The following is a 19,343-nucleotide window of genomic DNA, read 5'->3' as shown; positions in this document are numbered from 1 at the left end:
GGAGAAATATATTGAAATTACTATGTGAGATATGATATTATTTGTATGTGGAATCTAAAAAAAGAAAAAAGAGGACACTAATGAACTCATCTACAAAACAGAAACAGACTGGCAGACTTAGTGAACAGTCTTACGGTTACTGGAGGAAAGGTAGTGGGAAGGGATAAATTGGGAGCTTGAGATTTGCAAATGTTAGCCCCTATACATAAAGATAGATTAAAAAAACCCCAAATATCTTCTGTATAGCACAGGGAACTACATTCATTATCTTGTAACAACCTTTAATGAAAAAGAATATGGAAAAGAATATATGTATGTATATGCATGACTGGGACATTGTGCTGTACACCAGAAACTGATACATTGTAACTGACTGTAAATTAAAAAAAATTACTATGTGAGAAAGAAACCAGTCTGAAAAGGCTACAGTCTTTACAATTCCAATATTAACATGAACCTAAAACTGCTCTAAAAAATGAAATCTTTTAGAAAAGAGTGTGCTGCCAAAATATATAAGAAAGAAATATTACGGATATGTTTTAGAAAGTTATTTAATAAAAATGGTATTTTTTTTTCAGGATCTTCTGTTAGTGTGAAATTTCACAAAATTTGTGGTTTGTGTTTTTTTTTTAACCATTCTTAATAAATATTCACTTCTATACCTAATTTTTCGTAAGTTTATATTCCTTTCCTTAAAGGATCACCTTCCACAAAATGGATAAACTGGAGGTTCCCACAAAATACTGGACCCATCTCCTGGGCTGCAACTTCAACTGCCCTTTATAAATACTACCATTCTCCAGATTAACTGTCCTCAACAGTTAATCTGCCTGCAGAAACATCCCGGAAATACCAACAATCGGCATCTTATTTTTATTTATCGTCTATGTTTTTCCATCGCCCCAGCTCGCCCGCGTACCCCATGATGTCACCCATTCACCTAGTTATTTGTGCACTGAAGAAACGTGCCTTGGATCTGTCATCCATCATTCCTAGATTGGCCCACATTCCCATAGTCCAAGGTTGCTGGCTGCCTAGGAGCTGCCTGCTTGCTCTTTGATAATGACAGTGATGATACTCACCTGGGCTTTTAAAAAAGCCCCCCCCCCCCCAGTTCTATGACTTTATTTTTTTAATGGCAGTACTGAAGGGGGGACTGAAGCCGGGACCTTGTGCATGCTAAGCAAGTGCTCTACCATTGAGCTCTACCCTGCCTCCTCCAAACTCACATCTGATGTCTCAAACTCGTCTCTCGGGCGTCTATCTAGAACTTAAGAGTGGTCATCCCTCCCCACACCTGCTGGGTGTTAATGATCAGTGAAACTGGCCTATACAATGCATTGAATCAAGAAACTGTTGCTAAGGAGATGTGAGTCAGAGCCAAAACACTGTTCTTCACTTGGAGTCTTCTCCCACTCCAAATAAACTCTTCTTTCAACACAGAGGAGCCCAGAGGAAGTGCTTTCCCCTCCCCCTGTTCTCGAGCCTTGGGAGGTCAGCCCTGTAAGTGCTCAGGGAGAGATGGAGCCTCTAGGACCCGGGATGTACCCATAGGGGGGCGGGGCTGTGGTTCTGCAGTCTCATTGGGCAGTAGGACAACCGACCCCAGCCGCCTGGCCCAATCAGAGGGCCGGCAGGGTGCCTCGTGCCAGCGGCCGATTCAACAGAAGAGCTCAGTCTGCAGCCGGAAGCCCGTGCCATTCTCGGAACACGAAGCCACCACGGGATTCTGAAGTAGGTGGGCCAGTTCTCGTCACAAAGAACCCAGTAACAATTCCCCAGCCGGTATAAACAGTACGCCACCCCTTCTGTGTATTTGTAAAGGACGGAGGAAGAAGAGATGCCAGAACTCATCTTTGTTTGAATATAGTTGGACACAGAAGAAATTAATTTAAATGTTATGCTACGTGAAAGAAGGGCCACCAAAAGGCCACATATTGTACGATTCCATTTATATGCAATGTTAAGAGTAGGCAAGTCCACAGAGAAAGAACGGATTGGTGGTTGCCAGGTGTGCGGTCAGGCCACTCAATACGGCGGCGTTCTTACTCTTGGACCATCCATCTCCTGCTCCACCGGCCCCGCTTCACCCACGTGACTATCCAATTCTCTTAATTATGGGGCTTAATCAGGAACTGACTCTGTCCCCGCCCCTGGCCCCAGCCACCGGTTTCCTTGGTAACTGATGAGCCAACCGGATGTCACCTCCCTCTATAAATGGTAGCCCCCCTCCCCCCTGAGTAGCAGAGTTTGCCGCCATGTCTTGCCTGTCGTTGGCCGTCCACGGTGGGGTGTCGCTCCAGGACCCTTTGCTTCGGACGGTAAGATCCCCTGTCCAACCAACCATCGATGTCTCTGTCTCCGGACTCTTTAGTCCAGAGGCTAGGCGATGACACGATTTGCAGGCTGGTGGGGTGCAGCCCAACACCCAGGGGGCCGGGAAGGGAGGAATGGAGAGCGACTGTCTGATGGTTACGGAGTTTCTTATAGGGATGATTTGGACCTGGATACAGGTGATGGTTGCACAACGTGGCCAATGTACTTAATGCCACTGAACTGTACGCTTCAAAGTGGTTAAAATGGTAGAGAAGGGGAGAATTGAAACATCAGTCACCTTCATGACAGCAGACAGGAGACAGGAGGTGGATAGGGACAGGGGTGGAAGGGAGGCGTTTCACTATATAACCTCTTCACTCCTGATTTCTGCAACTTCAAAACAAAACCCAACCCATTCTTAACCTGCCTCTCCCTTCCCCGGCATCCTTCCCGGACAGAGCTACCCACCCATCCCCCCTTGCCTCCTTGCCACATGTTTTTCATTAATTGCTTGTGATTAATTCCAGCTTTTCCCACATGCAAGGTAGGTAGTCCAAGCAGTCTGCTCTTGACTTGCTAATGCATCCCTGCCCCCTCCCTCCAACCCTGACCCCAGCCTCCATGAAGGGCACTTCTCCAGGTGGGGACACCACGTGTATGTAGCTGCTGGCAGGTTGCGCTGCCTTATCCTTTGCTCACCTTGGACTTTGAGAAGTTTGTCCACTCGACTTGATTCTGGCCACGCCTTCCTTTTTTTTTTTTTAATTGCTTTGTCCAACTATTTTTTAATATTTATTTTTTTCATTTTTTTGTGGGGGAGGTAATTAGGTTATTCATTTTTTTTTTAATGGAAGTCCTGGGGATTGAACCCAGGATCAAGCATGCTAGGCATGCACTCTACCACTGAGCTACATCCCCTCCCCTCCCCCGCAGCGTCCACTCCTTCCTTTGCGGCTAAAGCTCCTTCCTACATCTTTTTTTTACTCCCTTTACTCAGACAAGAATTTAGTTGTAAATTTGAGTCTCTTCCTGGAAATTTGTGTCAAGTTCTCTGCTGTGAACAGGAGTCCAGGGTCCCTGGAGAGCCTAGATACCTGTAACATCATCGTCCCTTACTCTGTGGGCTGCTCGAAGCTGGTCCTCTACCCCAGGACAGCACAGACCTTACCATTTTGAAAGATGAGTATAGTGTGGCTGCAAACGCGAGGTGGGTCAGCATTGGTTCGGGTAAATCTCTGGCGCCCCCAAGTGGAAAGAATAAGGTATAGCCTGAGTACCTCTCAAAGGAAGTACCGTGAGAGGATGCTCGGCTCCGCTCATCTGTCTCTGGCTGTGGTTCCCAGTGGGAGCTCTCCATCCGTGTAAGGAAATCTGTCCCGGTTTTTGGAAGGGAGGTACAAGGCTTGGGCAAAGGACAGCCTCTTTCTGACGTGCTTTTCTGGGACCACATCCTCACCTGCGGTGACTCTCTCCCAGCCTTCTCTCCTACCTCACGTCCAGTCTGAGCTTTCGTGACCCCAGGATAAAAGGAAAAAACCCTCTACTTCCTGGATCCAAGTTGCAGCCTCTTCTGGTCACCTGAAACCTGCATAAACTCTCACTCTTTCAGAGGCCCCTATATCTTCTCCATAGAAATTCCCTGAGTAACCTTTCTATAAAGGTCAGTTCTCTTGATCAAGATCGATCAGAGGAGAGTTGTCTTAAAGTTTCTTCCATTTAAAAAAAGTTTTTTTTTAACGGTTCAGTGTATCGGCTTTGTGTCTTTACAATAACCCAGCTGTCATTAGATAAAGGCTTCTTTCTTTCTAAAGGGGATAGCCCCATTCAGTCACCTGCCTGGGGAGAAACATGGGCTCCCACCTCTTTCCCCTCGGGGCCTAACATCCTGAGATGCAGCTCTCCTCGTGACACCTTCTTGCTTAAAGTTGTCCTGCGAGGGCTCTGAGGATTATCTGCTCCCCCCGCCCCCACCTCCTTCTTTTAAGATGAGGAAACAGAACCCCAGAGACATCAGCTAATTTTTACCAAGATCACGACCCACAACCCACTTTAGCCGCGTAAATGGGGCTACAGCCAGCCTCCTGGCGCCCCTCTGAGATTCCATCCTCTCCATCCCTGGGGTCCTTCAGCCTCAGCCCCCTCCTATCTCTCAGCCTTGTCCCCTACCATGCTCCTCTGCATCGTCAAATCGCACCACTCATTTTCCCCCTTAATATAGTCCTTGTTTTCTTACTTCTTTCTTATTTGGCTCAACCCAGATGCCACTACCTTCCAGACGTCTCACGTGGAAGTGCTCCCTCCTCCCCTGGGGTCCCCTGGCTTCAGGCCATGCCTCTCCGAGGACATCAAACCCTCCAGCTGGTGTGAGCCATTCCTCTGGGAGCTGTCAGCCTCCAGAGGCAGGAGCCGAGTCCTCATCACTGCGGTCTCCCAGGGGCCAGCACCGCCGGGACACACGCTATAGGTCTTCCTCAAATCTTAGCTGAGTACAAATTGCTGGGATTTAAGCAAGAAACATTCCTTTTTCTCCTTCCCAGTTTTGGGGACCAATTAAATTATATATGCAGGAGTTTAAAATATACGTGCACCTTAAAATAAAAGTTTTATTATGAGAAAGCTGGTTGGGGAATGCGGTCAGGATCTACAGCCAAATAGCCCCTGTGTATTAAGCTTTAAAGTAATACTTAAAATGTAAAATACATAAAGTGCCATTTTTAGTATTGTTTTAATTAAATCCCATGATTTTAGAACGTATTAGCTTTGCAAGGCAAGAACAAAAGAATATCGTATGTTTTGACTGGGGAAATGGGTTTATGTTCAGCTTTCTCAACATCCCTGTTCCACCTGAAACAAAGGTAAGAATGTTGAAATAAGAGGTGAGCAACTAGTTGCATTTTGTTTTAAACCCAGTTCTCATTGTCAAAAAAATGAGTGTGAAAAACATGACTCCACTATTACTAGGGGGAAATTAATGAGAAATGTTTCTTTCTCTCAAGGTGTAATAATTCAGATTTTATCATCACTGGGAAATATTTGCACCAAAGACTAAAAGTACTGCTATGATCCAAAAAACACCTTTTTATATTTTGAGCAGTCAGTGTAACCTGGAAATGACAGGTGTTCAGTTCTGTAAGCAATCAGCCAAATAGGTTGTTAATCTGTCCTCTCTCAGAGTAAATTAACCCTTCAAAACTGCAGCCACCCGATTGCAAGAAGTGCCTTCCGCAGTCACCTTGCGGGTGGACAAGCGCTCAGTGCATGAGGGCATCTGGGCTTCGCTGGGCTCTGTGTTGTCTCTCCCTCAGCTTTATCGGTCAAGCAGGTTACTCCTGCCCTGGGGAGAAGTGACTGATGGGCCAAGAGGGGCCTAAGGGCGCCACGTAAGGTACTCCTCCCAGAGGAATCCCCAACCCATACGAGCATCACTACAGTGGGAGAGCTTTTTCCTTCAGGTTGTAAAGAAAGCCTGCTTTGTTCTGAAATCTCAGACCTCAGTCCCCCCTTTTCTCATTAGACCTTTCGAAGAAGTCAAGAGAGTCTTAAGGCAACGGAGACAAGGAGACCACCTTGTGGGTGCTCTGACCAAAAGGCGGAGGGACACTGGTGGCTTCTGTGAGAAGAGACGTTGTGCCTGGGGAGGCAGGGCAGCCTGCAGAGGAAGTGGTGTTTGGGAAACGCTTCAGTGTGTGTTGTGGGGGAGCCAGGAAGGCTCCAGCTGCCCCAGAGGAAGGAAAGGGCGTCTGTAAACAGAAAAGTAAGAACCCACGCTCTGCCTTCTCTCTTGGCTGTTTTCCTCCCGCCCCCTCTTCTGCCTCTGCAATTCCTTCCAATGAATGAAATTAGTAGAGGTTTTCATTCTGAATCTCTTGACCAAACACCAAACAAGCTTGGAGTGAGCAGTCATCAGTATCAACCAGAAATCACAGAGTCCGTGACAGAGACTCCCTCCTTGATTCAAACTGCAGTCAGGCTGCTCTGAAGCCTCTTCTCAACTAACCCTCGCCTTTTGGACTTCCATGTCTGTCTGTACGTTGCCCAGTGTTAGCGAAAACGCTAAGTCCCTCAATATCTGATCCAATTCCTCGTCCATCACTCTTGGGATCTGACCATGCCAGCCTGCCTTCAGCAAGAATCTTGTCAAGTCAGTGTAGCCAGAGTCCCCCCTCACTTCTGATGCTTCCTCTCAGTCCCTGTCCATCCACTGGCCCCCACCCTGCTCCTTGGCTATAAATATTGCCCTCATTGTATGCAGAGCCCGGTTTTATCCCGAGGTCTCTTTTGCCCGTTCACAACTGTCCTGAACAAAATCTGCTTATACTACTTTACCATCCAGCTCTGGTCTTCTTTGGTACCCACCCTACTTCTAATATCAAATAGGGCCAGTATTTTGAAACAGCAGTTATCAAGCCTCAGTGGGAGAAATGATCGCGCTATATTTTGATTATGAAATATTTAGTACTTATCTCATGTTAGATGATGCAGAACCTTCAAAAATAGATAAACAATATTTTCTGGACTCAAGGGACATTTGATGTGGATAATAAAGCAAGAGAACAGTTGACCAGTATTTATTACAAATTATTTTTACATGGCAAGTAAGAGAATAACCTTAAGGATTTTTTTTTTTTTTTTTTAGATTTAAGTTAATATATTTGCCTGCTCTACCTTGAGGTACTATGGTGATGGAATCATAGAGACAGAGGTAGAAAGCAGAGTTTGCTCCCATCAGTGATCTGACAGCTTCCAAACTCACTAAAGCTCCCAATGGATGGCGGAGGGCAGGAAAAAACCCAAAGGGAGACATTTACAGACGCAAGAAGTCTGACACAGCTTTGAAGAAAATGCAACCGGACCGCCGGTTACACGAAAGAGCAGCTTCCTGGGACCAGCTCTGCCTTGACGTCAGCGGAGTCTGACTGGACGTGAGCCATGAGTCCAGACAAGCCAAGTGCAAACACATGTGGCTTCCCTGGATGCCTCCTCCTCTGTCTCCAGTCTCGTCTCCAGGAGACTTCTGAGTGCTTTACCTGAATGGGAAAGCTGACCATGCCACCCCGTTAAACAAGGCCCTTAGCTGCCTCTGCACCGCCTGATAACACCCCAGCTGCTTCTCCTGGACGGCAGGTCCCCACGATCACGTCTGCCTCCCTGGGACTCCCCGCTCCAGACCCGGCGCTCCAGCGACCCCGTCCCAGGGCACTCGCCAGGCTGCTTCTCACTTCCCTCCCTCTGTTCATGCCAGTCCCCCACCGGAAAGCCCATCTCTATCCTCAGACCTGGTTTGGACATCTTCCCTGAAGCTTTCTCCAGATGGCCAGGGGCATCTCTTTTACCAGACCTCCTCCCTTACAAGCACCAGTCTGTGCGACTGGTTCCCTTTTTGATGCTGTGAGTTACTGAGGGCAGCTGCTCCATCTCATTCATTTTTAGGGTCCCCAGCACCTGGGAGAGTCACCCAGTGCGAGTTTGTTGGGGAAAATAAAATGCCTTAAAGCTGGGAAGAGGGTTCAAGGCACTGTTTCTTTTTTTAATCCTAATCTTTATTTTTTTTTTAATGGAGGTACTGGGGACTGAACCCAGGACTTCATGCACGCTAAGCACCCACTCTACCCCTGAGCTCTACCCTCCTCCACCAAGGCACTGTTTTGCCGTGGTTTAGTGTATGAGTCCGGCTTTAAAAGGCTCGTTCTGCTATTTACTGTCTGGGTGACTTCAAACAAGATTTCCCAATACCCTAAGGAAACCAAGCCTGGTAATAACCCACCCAACAGGGCTGTCGGGAAGAATAAACGAAACGAGGCATCTGAAGCATTCAGCTCCGCTCAACCGCGCTTGGTTCCATTTTCATCCCCACTACGTTGCGTCCCCACCCAAGTATCACTCCCAACACAGCTCGTGACAATAAGCAAATCCTGTTTACCCAAGACACGTTTAATGGTAAGAATAGAGATAAAGGCCAACTCAGTAAAAACCAGACCACGGTCTGGGCTCCGCAGAGCCGCGCCGGCCCCTCCCCTTACTTCTTGGAGCAGCAGTGTTTCTGGATCTCCTCCGCCAGCCACAGGCAGTGCAAGATGCGCTGCTTCTCCGCAGCCAGTTCCTTCTCCGAGAACTGGCCCAAGAGTTTCTGGACGAAGATATTTTGATCCTTCAGGAAAATATTCTTATTGATGCCTACGTTGGGCATGTTCTCCAGGGACCCAGACTTGAAATGGAAGCTTAAATGTCTGTTTCGCTTTAGGCCGGGTGCCTTCTCTTCAATCCACGTCAGCGGACTGCGGAGGCAGAAGGGGCAAGAGCGTTAATTACACGCCGCGCACGTGACGCTTCTGGTACCTGCGCGCCCGGGCGCGGGTCCGGTGTTGGGCGCATCTTCCCTGCAGCTGCTGCTCCACGCGGTGGCTCGTGGGTGGGGGGCGGGGGGCATCCCGACCTCCACCGGCCTCCCAGAGGCGATGGTCTCCAGCTTTACTGCCCAAGGCCCCCTTGATTGGATTTTACCACCAGGCAGGGGAGTGCGCTGAATGATCTTGGTGTGAGCACCATTTTTGTTATTTGGGAGTTTTTACCCTGAGTCTTACAGATCCCTCCAGGGGATCCAAACCTGAGATCTTGTGCAAACTGTTGTTTCCAAGTGCATGTACATTCTTTATGGGAAATGATTCTTAGAGTTCTTTCATCACATTCTCCAAGAAGTCTCTGACCCCACCCACATGCCAGGAAAGACCAGACTCCTCCTGCCCATACACAAAACACCCGTTTCCGTTTCAGATTTGACCCTCTGGCTAAACGGCAGCCCTCAGAAAAATCTACAATCCAAACAGGACAGACTCCTCTTCTTCAAAGCCTCGCCTTCCTCTGGGGCTATCTTTTCTGTCTTTACAGTAGATAAAAGCTGTGTTATCTGCTTCATGAAAACCAGACAAACCTAAGAGGACTCTGACCGAAAGGAGCTTCATCGAATAATATGACAGGAAAAATATAAAATCTGCTTTTCAAAAAAAAAAATTCTAAAAACAATACAGCATTGATTTAAGGACGTTTTCAATGAAAAAAAAATCCATCATTCTTTCACCTAAATAGAAGTTATCTTCAGTTTGAGACAGTCCTTCCAAATATTTACCTATATGTACATGGCATATAAATCATAAAGTATAAACACTGTTTGATCATGTTTACTTATTTTAAAATATTTTTATGACCCTACAGATACTGCTCTTATGGTTATTGTCTGCAAATCACATATGACCGGTTACAGAATTCACTGAATGTTTTGTTATTGCCCAATATTTAAGGTCTTTCCAATTTTAACTTCCTGCATTCAACCTCTTCACACAAATATATAGTTTCCCTTCCCTCTTCTGAGAACGAAGGAATGAGAGGACTTGCTGTGGGCCTCTGGCGACTTCTCTTTGCTTTCCCCTTTTGTTCCTGCAGGGAGTCAGGGTCAAGGATGAGGCAGCAACTCTGCTGGACTGCTGGGCTAAGTGATGGGAGTTTTCAGTGTGAGCAGGGGAAGTGTTCCATCCTGAGGATGTACCAGGGTCCCCAGCCTCTTGTCTCCCGCCACCACTTCCTCGGATCCCTCCTCCTGTGCCCAAGGGCCTGGGAGGGCAGGTTAACCAGCCTGGCGAAGAAACTGTTTGTGCCCTGCCTCTGATGTCATAATGGTATCACATAGTGATGTGGTGATGGACATAATCAGGCTAAAGATACAGGTGTGGGGTTGCCGACAAGGGGCCCAAGCAGGTCACTTAGGATTGTTTCGGGTGCTCTAGGAAGCTCAGGGCTGCCTCCAACCCTAAAGGAGGCCTCCTGTCAGCTTATCTGGCTAACCTGGACCTGCATCAGAGCGGGGGGTGAACGTTTCAGAGAAGATCTGAGGTGCACAAAGGGGAAGCCACGCCCATACCCACGTGCTGGGAGACACCAGGAGAGATGTGGACAGGATGACTTCCTCATTTTGTGGCCCCGTCTGCTAAACACTTGAAAAGTCATGCTGTTTCCTATTTACATATTTAAGTGAGGACATCGGCTGTTGGCACTTTACTGGCACCGCACCTGCGCATGGACAGGTCTGCCCGTGGCTGCAATTCTAACCCTCACACGGCCGACGTCATCAGAGCTGGGGCCACCACCGCTGTCACTCCCCGGGCAGCACTTCCGGGGTCTGCTGGCTTTCTCTTCATCATCTGCGACCCCTGCCTTTCCCTCGCAAAGGAGAGACGCCGCCCCATGGACCCAGATCCTCTTCTCTTTTTGTAAAAACCAAATGATCTGTTTTATTACCGAGAGACCCACCTACCTGGCAACACATACAGAAACACTCTGAAACCCTTGCTGCTTTCAATCTTTTGCACAGCCCGGGAAAATTATGGTTCTGCTTCTGTTTATAAAGACTTGGTATGAGGCATTTTATCTTGAAGGGTGTTTGCGGGGGAAAGAGCTCCGTTTAATACCAGACGGGGCTCACCATTATCTCCGCTTCCTAAATTATCAGCAGAGGACTTGATTTTGAAAAATAATACGGGAAGGATGTTCAAGTAGATTCTGCAAACATTTAATACTTATTTCTGGTGTTGCGTATTTCATCCTTTGTGGACTGATGGCCATTTATGGAAGATGCCGGGCACTAGAGGATGTCACCACTACCCAACTAGAAGAATTATCGGGGTGTGTAATTCACCAGGTTCAAATTGAGGCTTTAGCAATGGAGGAAGCAACAGACACCACCCCAGTACGATCTTATATTCAACCCGAACATCTCTGGGTCTTTGGGCCACGTTAAAGTCTCTTGAGCGTTTAAAGAAAAGAAGACTTGGTATGAAAAGTAAAGATTCAGAACATTTTGGGAATAGTGTGACCGTATGATGTGATGCTAAAGCTGAGAAGCAGTCGGGCACGTGATAAGCAGGGTGCAGTGTTCACGGCAGGGGCTGGCTCGTTGCTCACAGCAAAATTCTTTCAACTTCACGTGTCTGCAACTTGCGCAATACAATGTTGGAAAGAATTCAGGTCACAGATGTAACTGGATTTCTGCCCCTACACCTGAGACTCATGCACATTTGTGTGGCTTGGGCAAGGGTGATGGGTTAAATGACATCCTAGCAGCTATCCTGCTGGCAGAAGCAGACGGCCCTTTCTGGAGTCAAGGGTGGGGATCTAGGCCCCCGGGACCTCCCCATCCTCCCTCGTGAACACACCAGGACATCCTCACTACTTCCTTCTCAGCCACAGCTTCTCACGACCTACCTCTTGTTCTCTGTCTCCAAGCACACCGTCATTTTCATATACTGATCTTCCTTTCGTTCTTCCAAGGTGGCCGACACAAGAGAAAGCTCCCCGAAGAGGGAGACCAGCCAGGTCAGGCGAGAGATGCCGCTGAACGCGGGGAAGCCAAACCGCTCTTCTTCCAACGGGCCAGCTGTGGGGAATCACAGACACGTGGGAACCGGAGGTGAGGGGCTGGCGGCTGCGGGTGGAGGCGGGTGTCGCAGGGGGCAAACACATGTGGCTGGGTGATCAGGACAACGTGACCTTGCCTTACGGCTTGGGTGTGCCCATGATGGATACTGATGGTGACTTTCAGAAAGGCACCTCCCTTTTATCTTGTTTATTCAATTCGGTTTGTCAGTAAAAAGAGAACATTTGATTGGAAACAGCAGTCCATCGAGCCCACAGGATAATAGAAAAACATGTGAGGCTTGCACATGTGCGCACATTTGTGTGCATGTACTGTGTATGTATGTAAACACACATGCACACACACGTGCACCTACGTACCCATCCTTAGTGAGAAAACAAATAAACGAAAACCTAATTGCCTCCCCTCCAAAAAATAAACAAAGGAATGCAAATCAAATATAACCTAGATTTAAAAGCCCTCACACCTGTTTACATTGCTCTATAAGCCGAAGATTTCTTATGAACTTTATTGACTTAATTCGTAATTATGGATATGTTCTAAAAAAAAGGTAACAAGTTATAAGTAAAAGTGAACAAAGATTGTAAGCTTGGTAGACAACAAGGCTGGACATCACTAGGGCCTGAGTAGCAAACTTAAGAAAGAAAAGCATCTCCCCTGGGCTTCTGTTCTCTGAGAGGGCTGAGCAGACATCCCAGGTCTGAGCCACGGGGTCCAAGGCCTGAGCTCCCGTCTGCCCCTGCCAAGTAACTGCTGGGTCAACTTCGTGAAGCTACCCGCCTCTCTGAGCTTCATTTAAAAAAAAAATCTTTATAATGGGGCTAATATACACCCACTTCAGAGGGTTATCCTATGAATTAACACGAAGTAACCCGTCTCACATACGCAGCACAGCTCCTGGTGCTGACTGATGGTTATTACCACCTGTTGCCACAACTCTCATGATACCATCGTTTTAAAGGATGAAGATGGATTCTGAAATGACGTTCCACTGTATTTTCTGGACTCTCATGAAGGGACGAATGGTTCTACCACTTAACAATGCCAGAGCGCGTCAGGGTTTCCTTTCTGTAATGAGAGCCCTCGGGAAAGGTGGCCCAGATACCTCTGGGTGTAGACAAGTCCTAGGAATCCACCCAAAGGAGACTGCAGAGCAGGAAGCTCCAGAATGCTCACTTCTTATTGCTAACAGAGGTGCTCAGAGAATGACCAATGTAAAGTAAATCACTAAACATACGGCAGGTCAAATATTCTGGCTGCAGCCAACGTCCTTGTAACTTGATGGAGAGAGAAGGGAACTGTGCGTATTGTTTGCTCCACAGAGAAGTATAAACATGTCCTCTTCTCCAAGAACCTTTCTCTCAGTCCTTTTTAAAAACAGAGATCTCATTGTCAACCTCCTGTGGAAAGTAACCTCCAACTCATTAAGGTTTCACGAAAGAACATTCTACCCAGTAGACTGGGCCAGCGGCATAAATCTACTTGAGATTTCTAAGACACTTTTCCTCCAAAGCCCACTGAGCAATTAAATCTCATTTGAAGAAAAAAGAACAATAGACATTTTTATCATCTGGGGATGCGTGGGAAAGTGAAAGTAAATTGGCCCTCAGTCTGAGAGTCTTTAGGAGAAATGAATGAATCCAAGCTCACATTCTAAGAGTTAGGGAAGAATCCAGCTGGCCTTCCGGCCTCACCAGCCACGCGTGACCTGTGATCCCACCGAAGACTGACCTGTGAAGAGGAGAGACCCTTTCAGAAGGTCCTTCCCCACCACTTCTTTTTTCAGGAATGCAAACTCCTCCATCAAGAGTTCAACGTGCTCCTCATGCAGGACTTTCCCTGTCATGCCAAAGATGGAGTGAAAAAAAAGGCCATCAGCATCAATGGTGTTATTTCCTTTTTTTTTTTTTTAACTTTTTTAAATTGAGGGATAATGGGCAAATATGATTGTATATATTTAAAGTGTACAATGTATGGATTTGATATACATACGCCCTGTGGAATGATGACTAGAATCAAAATACTTCACACATCCATCGCCTGACGGTTAAATCTTTGTGTGTGTGATGAAAACGCTTAAGACCTACCCTCCACAACTTTCAAGTCCATGATTCCATATTATTAACTATAATCACCAGGCTGTACATTAGAACCCCAGAACTTACTCTTCTTATAACTGAAAATTTGCACCCTTTGACCTACATTGTCCTATTTCCCCTTCCCCCAGCCCAAGGCAACAACCATTCCAATCTCTGTTTCTATGAAACAGAAACAGGCTTTTCTCTCTCTTTTTGGATTCCACATATAAGTGAAACCATTACAGTATTTGTATTTCTCTGTCTGACTTCTTTCACTTAGCAAAATGCACTCCAGGTCTGTTCATGTTGTTGCAAACGGCAGGATTTCCTTCTTTTTCGTGGCTGAATAATACTCCACTGTGTGTGTGTATATATATATATATATATATATATGGCACATTTTCTTTATCCTTTTTATCTGTAGAAAAAAGTTAGGTTGTTTCTGTAGCTTGGTTATTGAAAAGAATGCTGCACATAGGGGTGGCATGTATTTTTCCTAATTAGTTTTCATTTTCTTTGAATAAAAACCCAGGAGTGGAACTGTTGCATCTTATGGTAGTTCTAGTTTTAATTTTCTGAGGCGCCCCCATACTCTTTGCCATAGTGGCTGCACCAATTTACATTCCCACCAGCAGTGCACCAGGGTTCCCTTTCCTCCACATTCCCACCAGCACTCACTGTCTCTTGTCTTTTTGACAGTTCTGACGGGTGTGAGGGTATCTCGTAATTTTGAATTGTATTTCCCTGATGGCTAGTGATACTGAGCACCTTTTCATAGGTCTGCTGGCCATCTCTGTGTCTTCTTTTTGGTATTCTGTTCCTCTGCCCATTTTCAAATTGGATTATTTGCTTTTTTTGCTATTAGTTTTATAAATTCTTTGTACTTTGAATATTAACCCTTTATCAGATGTATAGTTTGCAAATACTCCCCCCATTCTGTAGGCTGTCAGTTTATTGATTTGTTTCCTTGCTGTGCAAAAGCTCTTTAGTTTGACGCAGACCTCTCTGTTTATTGTTTCAGCTTTCATTTCCTGTACGCTTGGTGTCTTAGCCAAGAAATCACTGTCAAGATCAATGTCAAGGATTTTTCCCCATTGTTTTCTTCTAAGAGTTTTACAATTTCAGGTAAGTTTTTTTTTTTTTAAACAGCTTCATTTGTCTTTGATACATCTCAAGATAATTTTTGTGAATGATGTAAGTCAGCTAGGGGTCCAGTTTTCCCAACACCACTGATTGAAGAGACTATCCTTTCCCCACGGTGTGTTCTTGGTGCCTGTGTCAAAAATTAGTTGACGGTATATGCAAGGTTTGTGCCCAGGATCTCTGTTCTGTTCCACTGGTCTATGTGCCTGTTTTTATGCCAGGACCACACTGTTTTGTTTACTATGGCTCTGCAATATAGGCTGAAATCAGGACGTGTGATGCCTCCAGCTTTGTTTTTCGTCTCAAGACTGCTTTTATCATTTGGAGTCTTTTATGATTCCATGCAAATTTCAGGACAGTTTTTTCTGTTTCTGTGAAAAATGCCATTGAAATTTTGATATGGACTGCACTGAATCTGCAGGTTGCTTTGAATAATGGTATGGACATTTTAACCATTCCAATTTTTCCAATCCAAGAACAAAGGTTATCTATCCATTATTTGTGTCTTCTTGAATCTCTTTCAGTGATGTCTTGTAGTTTTCAGCATACATCTCTTCCTTTGTTAAATTTATTCCTAAGTATTTTATTGTTTTTGATGGCCCTGTAAATGAGCTTTTTCTTAATTTCTCTTTCAGATAGTTTGTGTATAGAAATGCAACTGACTTCTGTACATTAGTTTTATATTCTATAACTTTACTGTATTTATTAGTTCTAACAGTTTTTGGTGGTCTTTGGGGTTTTCTATATATAAGATCATGTCACCTGAAAAGAGACAATTTTAATTCTTCCTTTCTAATTCGGATGCCTTTTATTTATTATTCTTGCCTAATTACTCTGGCTTCAGCTTCCAGTACTGTGTTAAATAGCACACAGTGGTTATTACTGGCATCCTCGTCTGTTCCTGATCTCAAGAGGAGAGGCTTTTAACTTTCTGAATATGATGTTAGCTGTGGATAATCTTTAATACATTGGGAAACATTCCTATTATACTTATTTTGTTGAGGTTCTGTCATGAAAGGATGCTGAACTCTGTCAAGTACTTGTCCTGCATTTATTGAGGTGACCATATGCTATTTCTCCTTCATTATGTTAACATAGCATATCACATTTATTGATTTACATATGTTGAGCCACCCTTGCAACCCAGGGATGAACCCCACTAGACCATGAATGTGCTCATGAAATAAATAATAAAGAAATAATAATACATAAATAAATAATAAATACATTATTTCCATAATGTATTTCTGTCTGGATTATCTATCCACGGTTGAGAGCAAGGTATTGAAGTCTCCTGTTACTGCATTACCATCTAGTTTTGCCTTCAGATCTATAAATATTTAACACGTTTATGTACGCCAACATTGGGTGCATACACATTTATAATTTTTATATCCTCTTAATGAACTGACTCCTTTATTATATATGACCTTCTTTTTCTCTTGTTATATGTAGCTTTTGACTTTAAGTCTATTTTGTGTTTTCTTTTGGTTTTCACTTGCATGGACTATTTTTCCATTCCTCCACTTCTAGCCTATGAATATCCTTAAACTGTAAGTGTGTCTTTTGTAGGCAGCATATATTTGGGCCTCTTATTTATCCATTGAGCTACTCTTGTCTTTTAATCAGAGAATTTAAGCTATCTGCACCGAGTGTAATTACTGATCGGTAAGAACGCACTGCAATTTTGTTAACTGCTTTCTGATTGTTTTATGGTTCCTTTTTTCCTCTCTTTGTAAGCTGATGATTTTTGTTTGTCATGATAGCCTTTGATTCTTTTCTCTTTATCATTTTTGTATATATTACTGTTTTTTCTTTTTTTATTACCATGAGGCTTTCATAGTACATCTTACAGTTATGGCAGTCTGTTTTAAGATGATAACAACTTCAATTGCATTAAAAAAAAATTCTACACATTTGCAAGTAAATTTACAAGTAAACTGACCAGCCCCCAACACAATTATGTTTTTGGTGTTCCAGTTTACATCTTTTTAATCTTGTGTATCCATTAACAAAATATTGTAGCTAGAGTTATTTGTAATATTTTTTCTTTTAACCCACATACTAGAGTTTAAAGTGATTTACTCACTGTTGCTCTATTAAGAGTATGTGAATTTGACTATGTACTTACCTTTACCAGTAAATTTCATACTTTCATATATTTTCATGTTACTAGTTAAACATCTTTTCACTTCAGCTTTAAGAACTCCCTTTAGCACTTCTTGTAAGGCAGGTCTAGAGGTGACAGACTCTCCCAGACAAAAGCTGAGAGAATTTATTTATCCCTCATTTCCGAAGAACAGTTTTCCTGGATAAAGTAGTCCTGTCTGATGTTTCTTCTTTGAGCACACTGGATGTATGAGCCTCCTGGCCTGCAAGGCTTCTGCTGAGAAATCTGCTGATAGCCTTTCCAGGATTCTCTTGTATATAATGAGTCTTTCCTTTTTTCTTGCTGCTTTCAAAGTTCTCTCTTTGTCTTTGATTTTTGTGAGCTTGATTAAAATGTGTCTTGGTGACAATTTCTCATTTTGATGGTTGTATGTGGTAACATAATGTTTTTATTTGCTGATATACACATGAAATTAATGGGGATCAGGTTGGCAACTTACTCTCAAATAATTCAAGAAAAAATAGTTCTTTGTACTGTATTTATAACTCTCCTTTAAGTTTGGGGTTATTTCAAAATAAATACACTTCAAAAAACCAAAAGAAACAAATCGTTACAGCAATAAAAATGTAAGCGGAGGCCAGAAACAGTCATGGATTATGAAATAAAAAATAATTACTTAGGAGAAAATAAAAGGGCAACTTTCAATTGTGGACCTAAATTCTTAACGCCTTCATTTCCTCAAACATATTTCAGCAGCTTTCTCACATAAACTATATATATTATGAAATTCCCAAAGAACCAATTTTGGCCTCATCTTTCAAGATAGAGTGTTCTGTCTATCATAAAAATAATAATAAATGAGTGTTTTTAGATTTGGGAGGAAAATTAGAAGAAATAAAAGATACTCGTGGCCCTATTTACCAGAAAGAACCACTACTAAGATATTGGTATATTTCCCTCTTGTCATTCTGCTGTGAATAATTTTTCATGGTCGTGATCATATGGTAGAAATAGAATTATATTTTTTTTAGTTTTGAAGTACAAATATAAATTCACGTCACTGAAGAAAATTGAAAAAAAACGTGGAAAAGCATAAAGAAAAAAATAAAACCACTTGGAATTCTACCAGCTAATCACTGTTACCATTTTGTTTCATTTGCTTTTTTCCCTCCTTGTATATATGTGACATGATGTTTATCTTGTATTTAAGCAATACAGGAATGGTCTCAGATCCTAGCTGAGAGGTGATCTGAAGAGAATTTAAGTAATAGGTAATCAATGTCACTGTGGGGACAAATGACCGACCGGAAAGGGGCACTAAGGGAACTTACTGGAGTAATAAATATGTTCTATACGTTGACTGGAGTAATAATTACATAAGCATATACTTTGTCAAAATTCATTTAACTCTGCATTTAAAATCTCTGAATTTATCTTAAGGAAATTATATCTCAATTTACAAAAGGATAAGGATTTAGGTCACTAATGTCGTCAGATGAATACCAGAATTATTATTCAGTTCCTTCTCTGGCTTTTGTGTTGGCCTATTCAGAGCTGCTTTTGTAGAAGAAATAAGACTTAATTCTCAGAAGTTCTTATGTCATAAGGTGCTTGCTTTGTAACTAGTTTAATAGTTACAACTAGTTTTAACTGTTGATACAAATACTAGAAAAAGTTTGTCCCACTTTAAATAAATCAAACTTGGCAAGCTACCCCATCTGACTGGTGGAGTGACAGATGGGGCTTGAGAAACACCAATTCGGAGAAGAATCCTGAGAAAAAACAGAGGAAGAGCAGGCCATGCACTGCCCACACCAACAGTGGCACTTTATGTGTGCCCATGAAGAGAAAAATACGATTTTCCATTCCATTTGTGATATGCAAAATGCAAAAAGTACCCCTAACCAAGCACTAGCCAACTATAGGAAACACAGTGCTGGGACTTTTCTGTGGCATCCGGGGTAAATATGTCCGAACAGTTATGGTTCTCAGAAAATTCTTTCTTATGTAAAGATGAGATCTCCATCCCTATAATTTATAATTCTACCCACTACCAAGAGAAGCAATACAGCATAAATTTACTTTCTCTTTCCATGGAGAGCTTTTAATATATCTTAAGATTTCCTCTTTTACATTAAATATTTAAACTTCTCTAGTGATTCGTCCCAATTATGTGTAACTTTTTAAAACTTGTTTTTATTTGGGGAGGATTATACTGTATGTACGATTTGCTACCTTCTCAACAATTTTTAAAAATGTATTGTTCTATTTC

General features: G+C 43.6%; 1 protein-coding gene across 4 annotated transcripts in view; it reads right to left on the bottom strand.

Annotated features, from left to right (window-relative positions):
* Window positions 1-8,226: 8,226 nt before the first annotated feature.
* BLVRA (biliverdin reductase A) overlaps window positions 8,227-19,343 on the bottom strand; it is a 51,734-nt gene continuing 40,617 nt past the window's right edge. For 3 of the 4 annotated variants that reach the window (XM_074367717.1, XM_074367716.1, XM_074367718.1), the window contains exons 6-8: window positions 13,472-13,579; window positions 11,569-11,740; window positions 8,227-8,591 (exon numbers count right to left, since the gene is read on the bottom strand). In XM_074367717.1, the coding sequence (XP_074223818.1) occupies window positions 8,333-8,591; window positions 11,569-11,740; window positions 13,472-13,579 (539 nt within the window). In that variant the 3' untranslated portion in view covers window positions 8,227-8,332. The other variant, XM_074367719.1, reaches the window with a different exon arrangement.

The sequence above is a fragment of the Camelus bactrianus genome, chromosome 7 (genome assembly GCF_048773025.1).
Source record: "Camelus bactrianus isolate YW-2024 breed Bactrian camel chromosome 7, ASM4877302v1, whole genome shotgun sequence".
Classification (NCBI taxonomy): domain Eukaryota; kingdom Metazoa; phylum Chordata; class Mammalia; order Artiodactyla; family Camelidae; genus Camelus; species Camelus bactrianus.
This window is presented reverse-complemented; position numbering and strand designations above follow the sequence as displayed.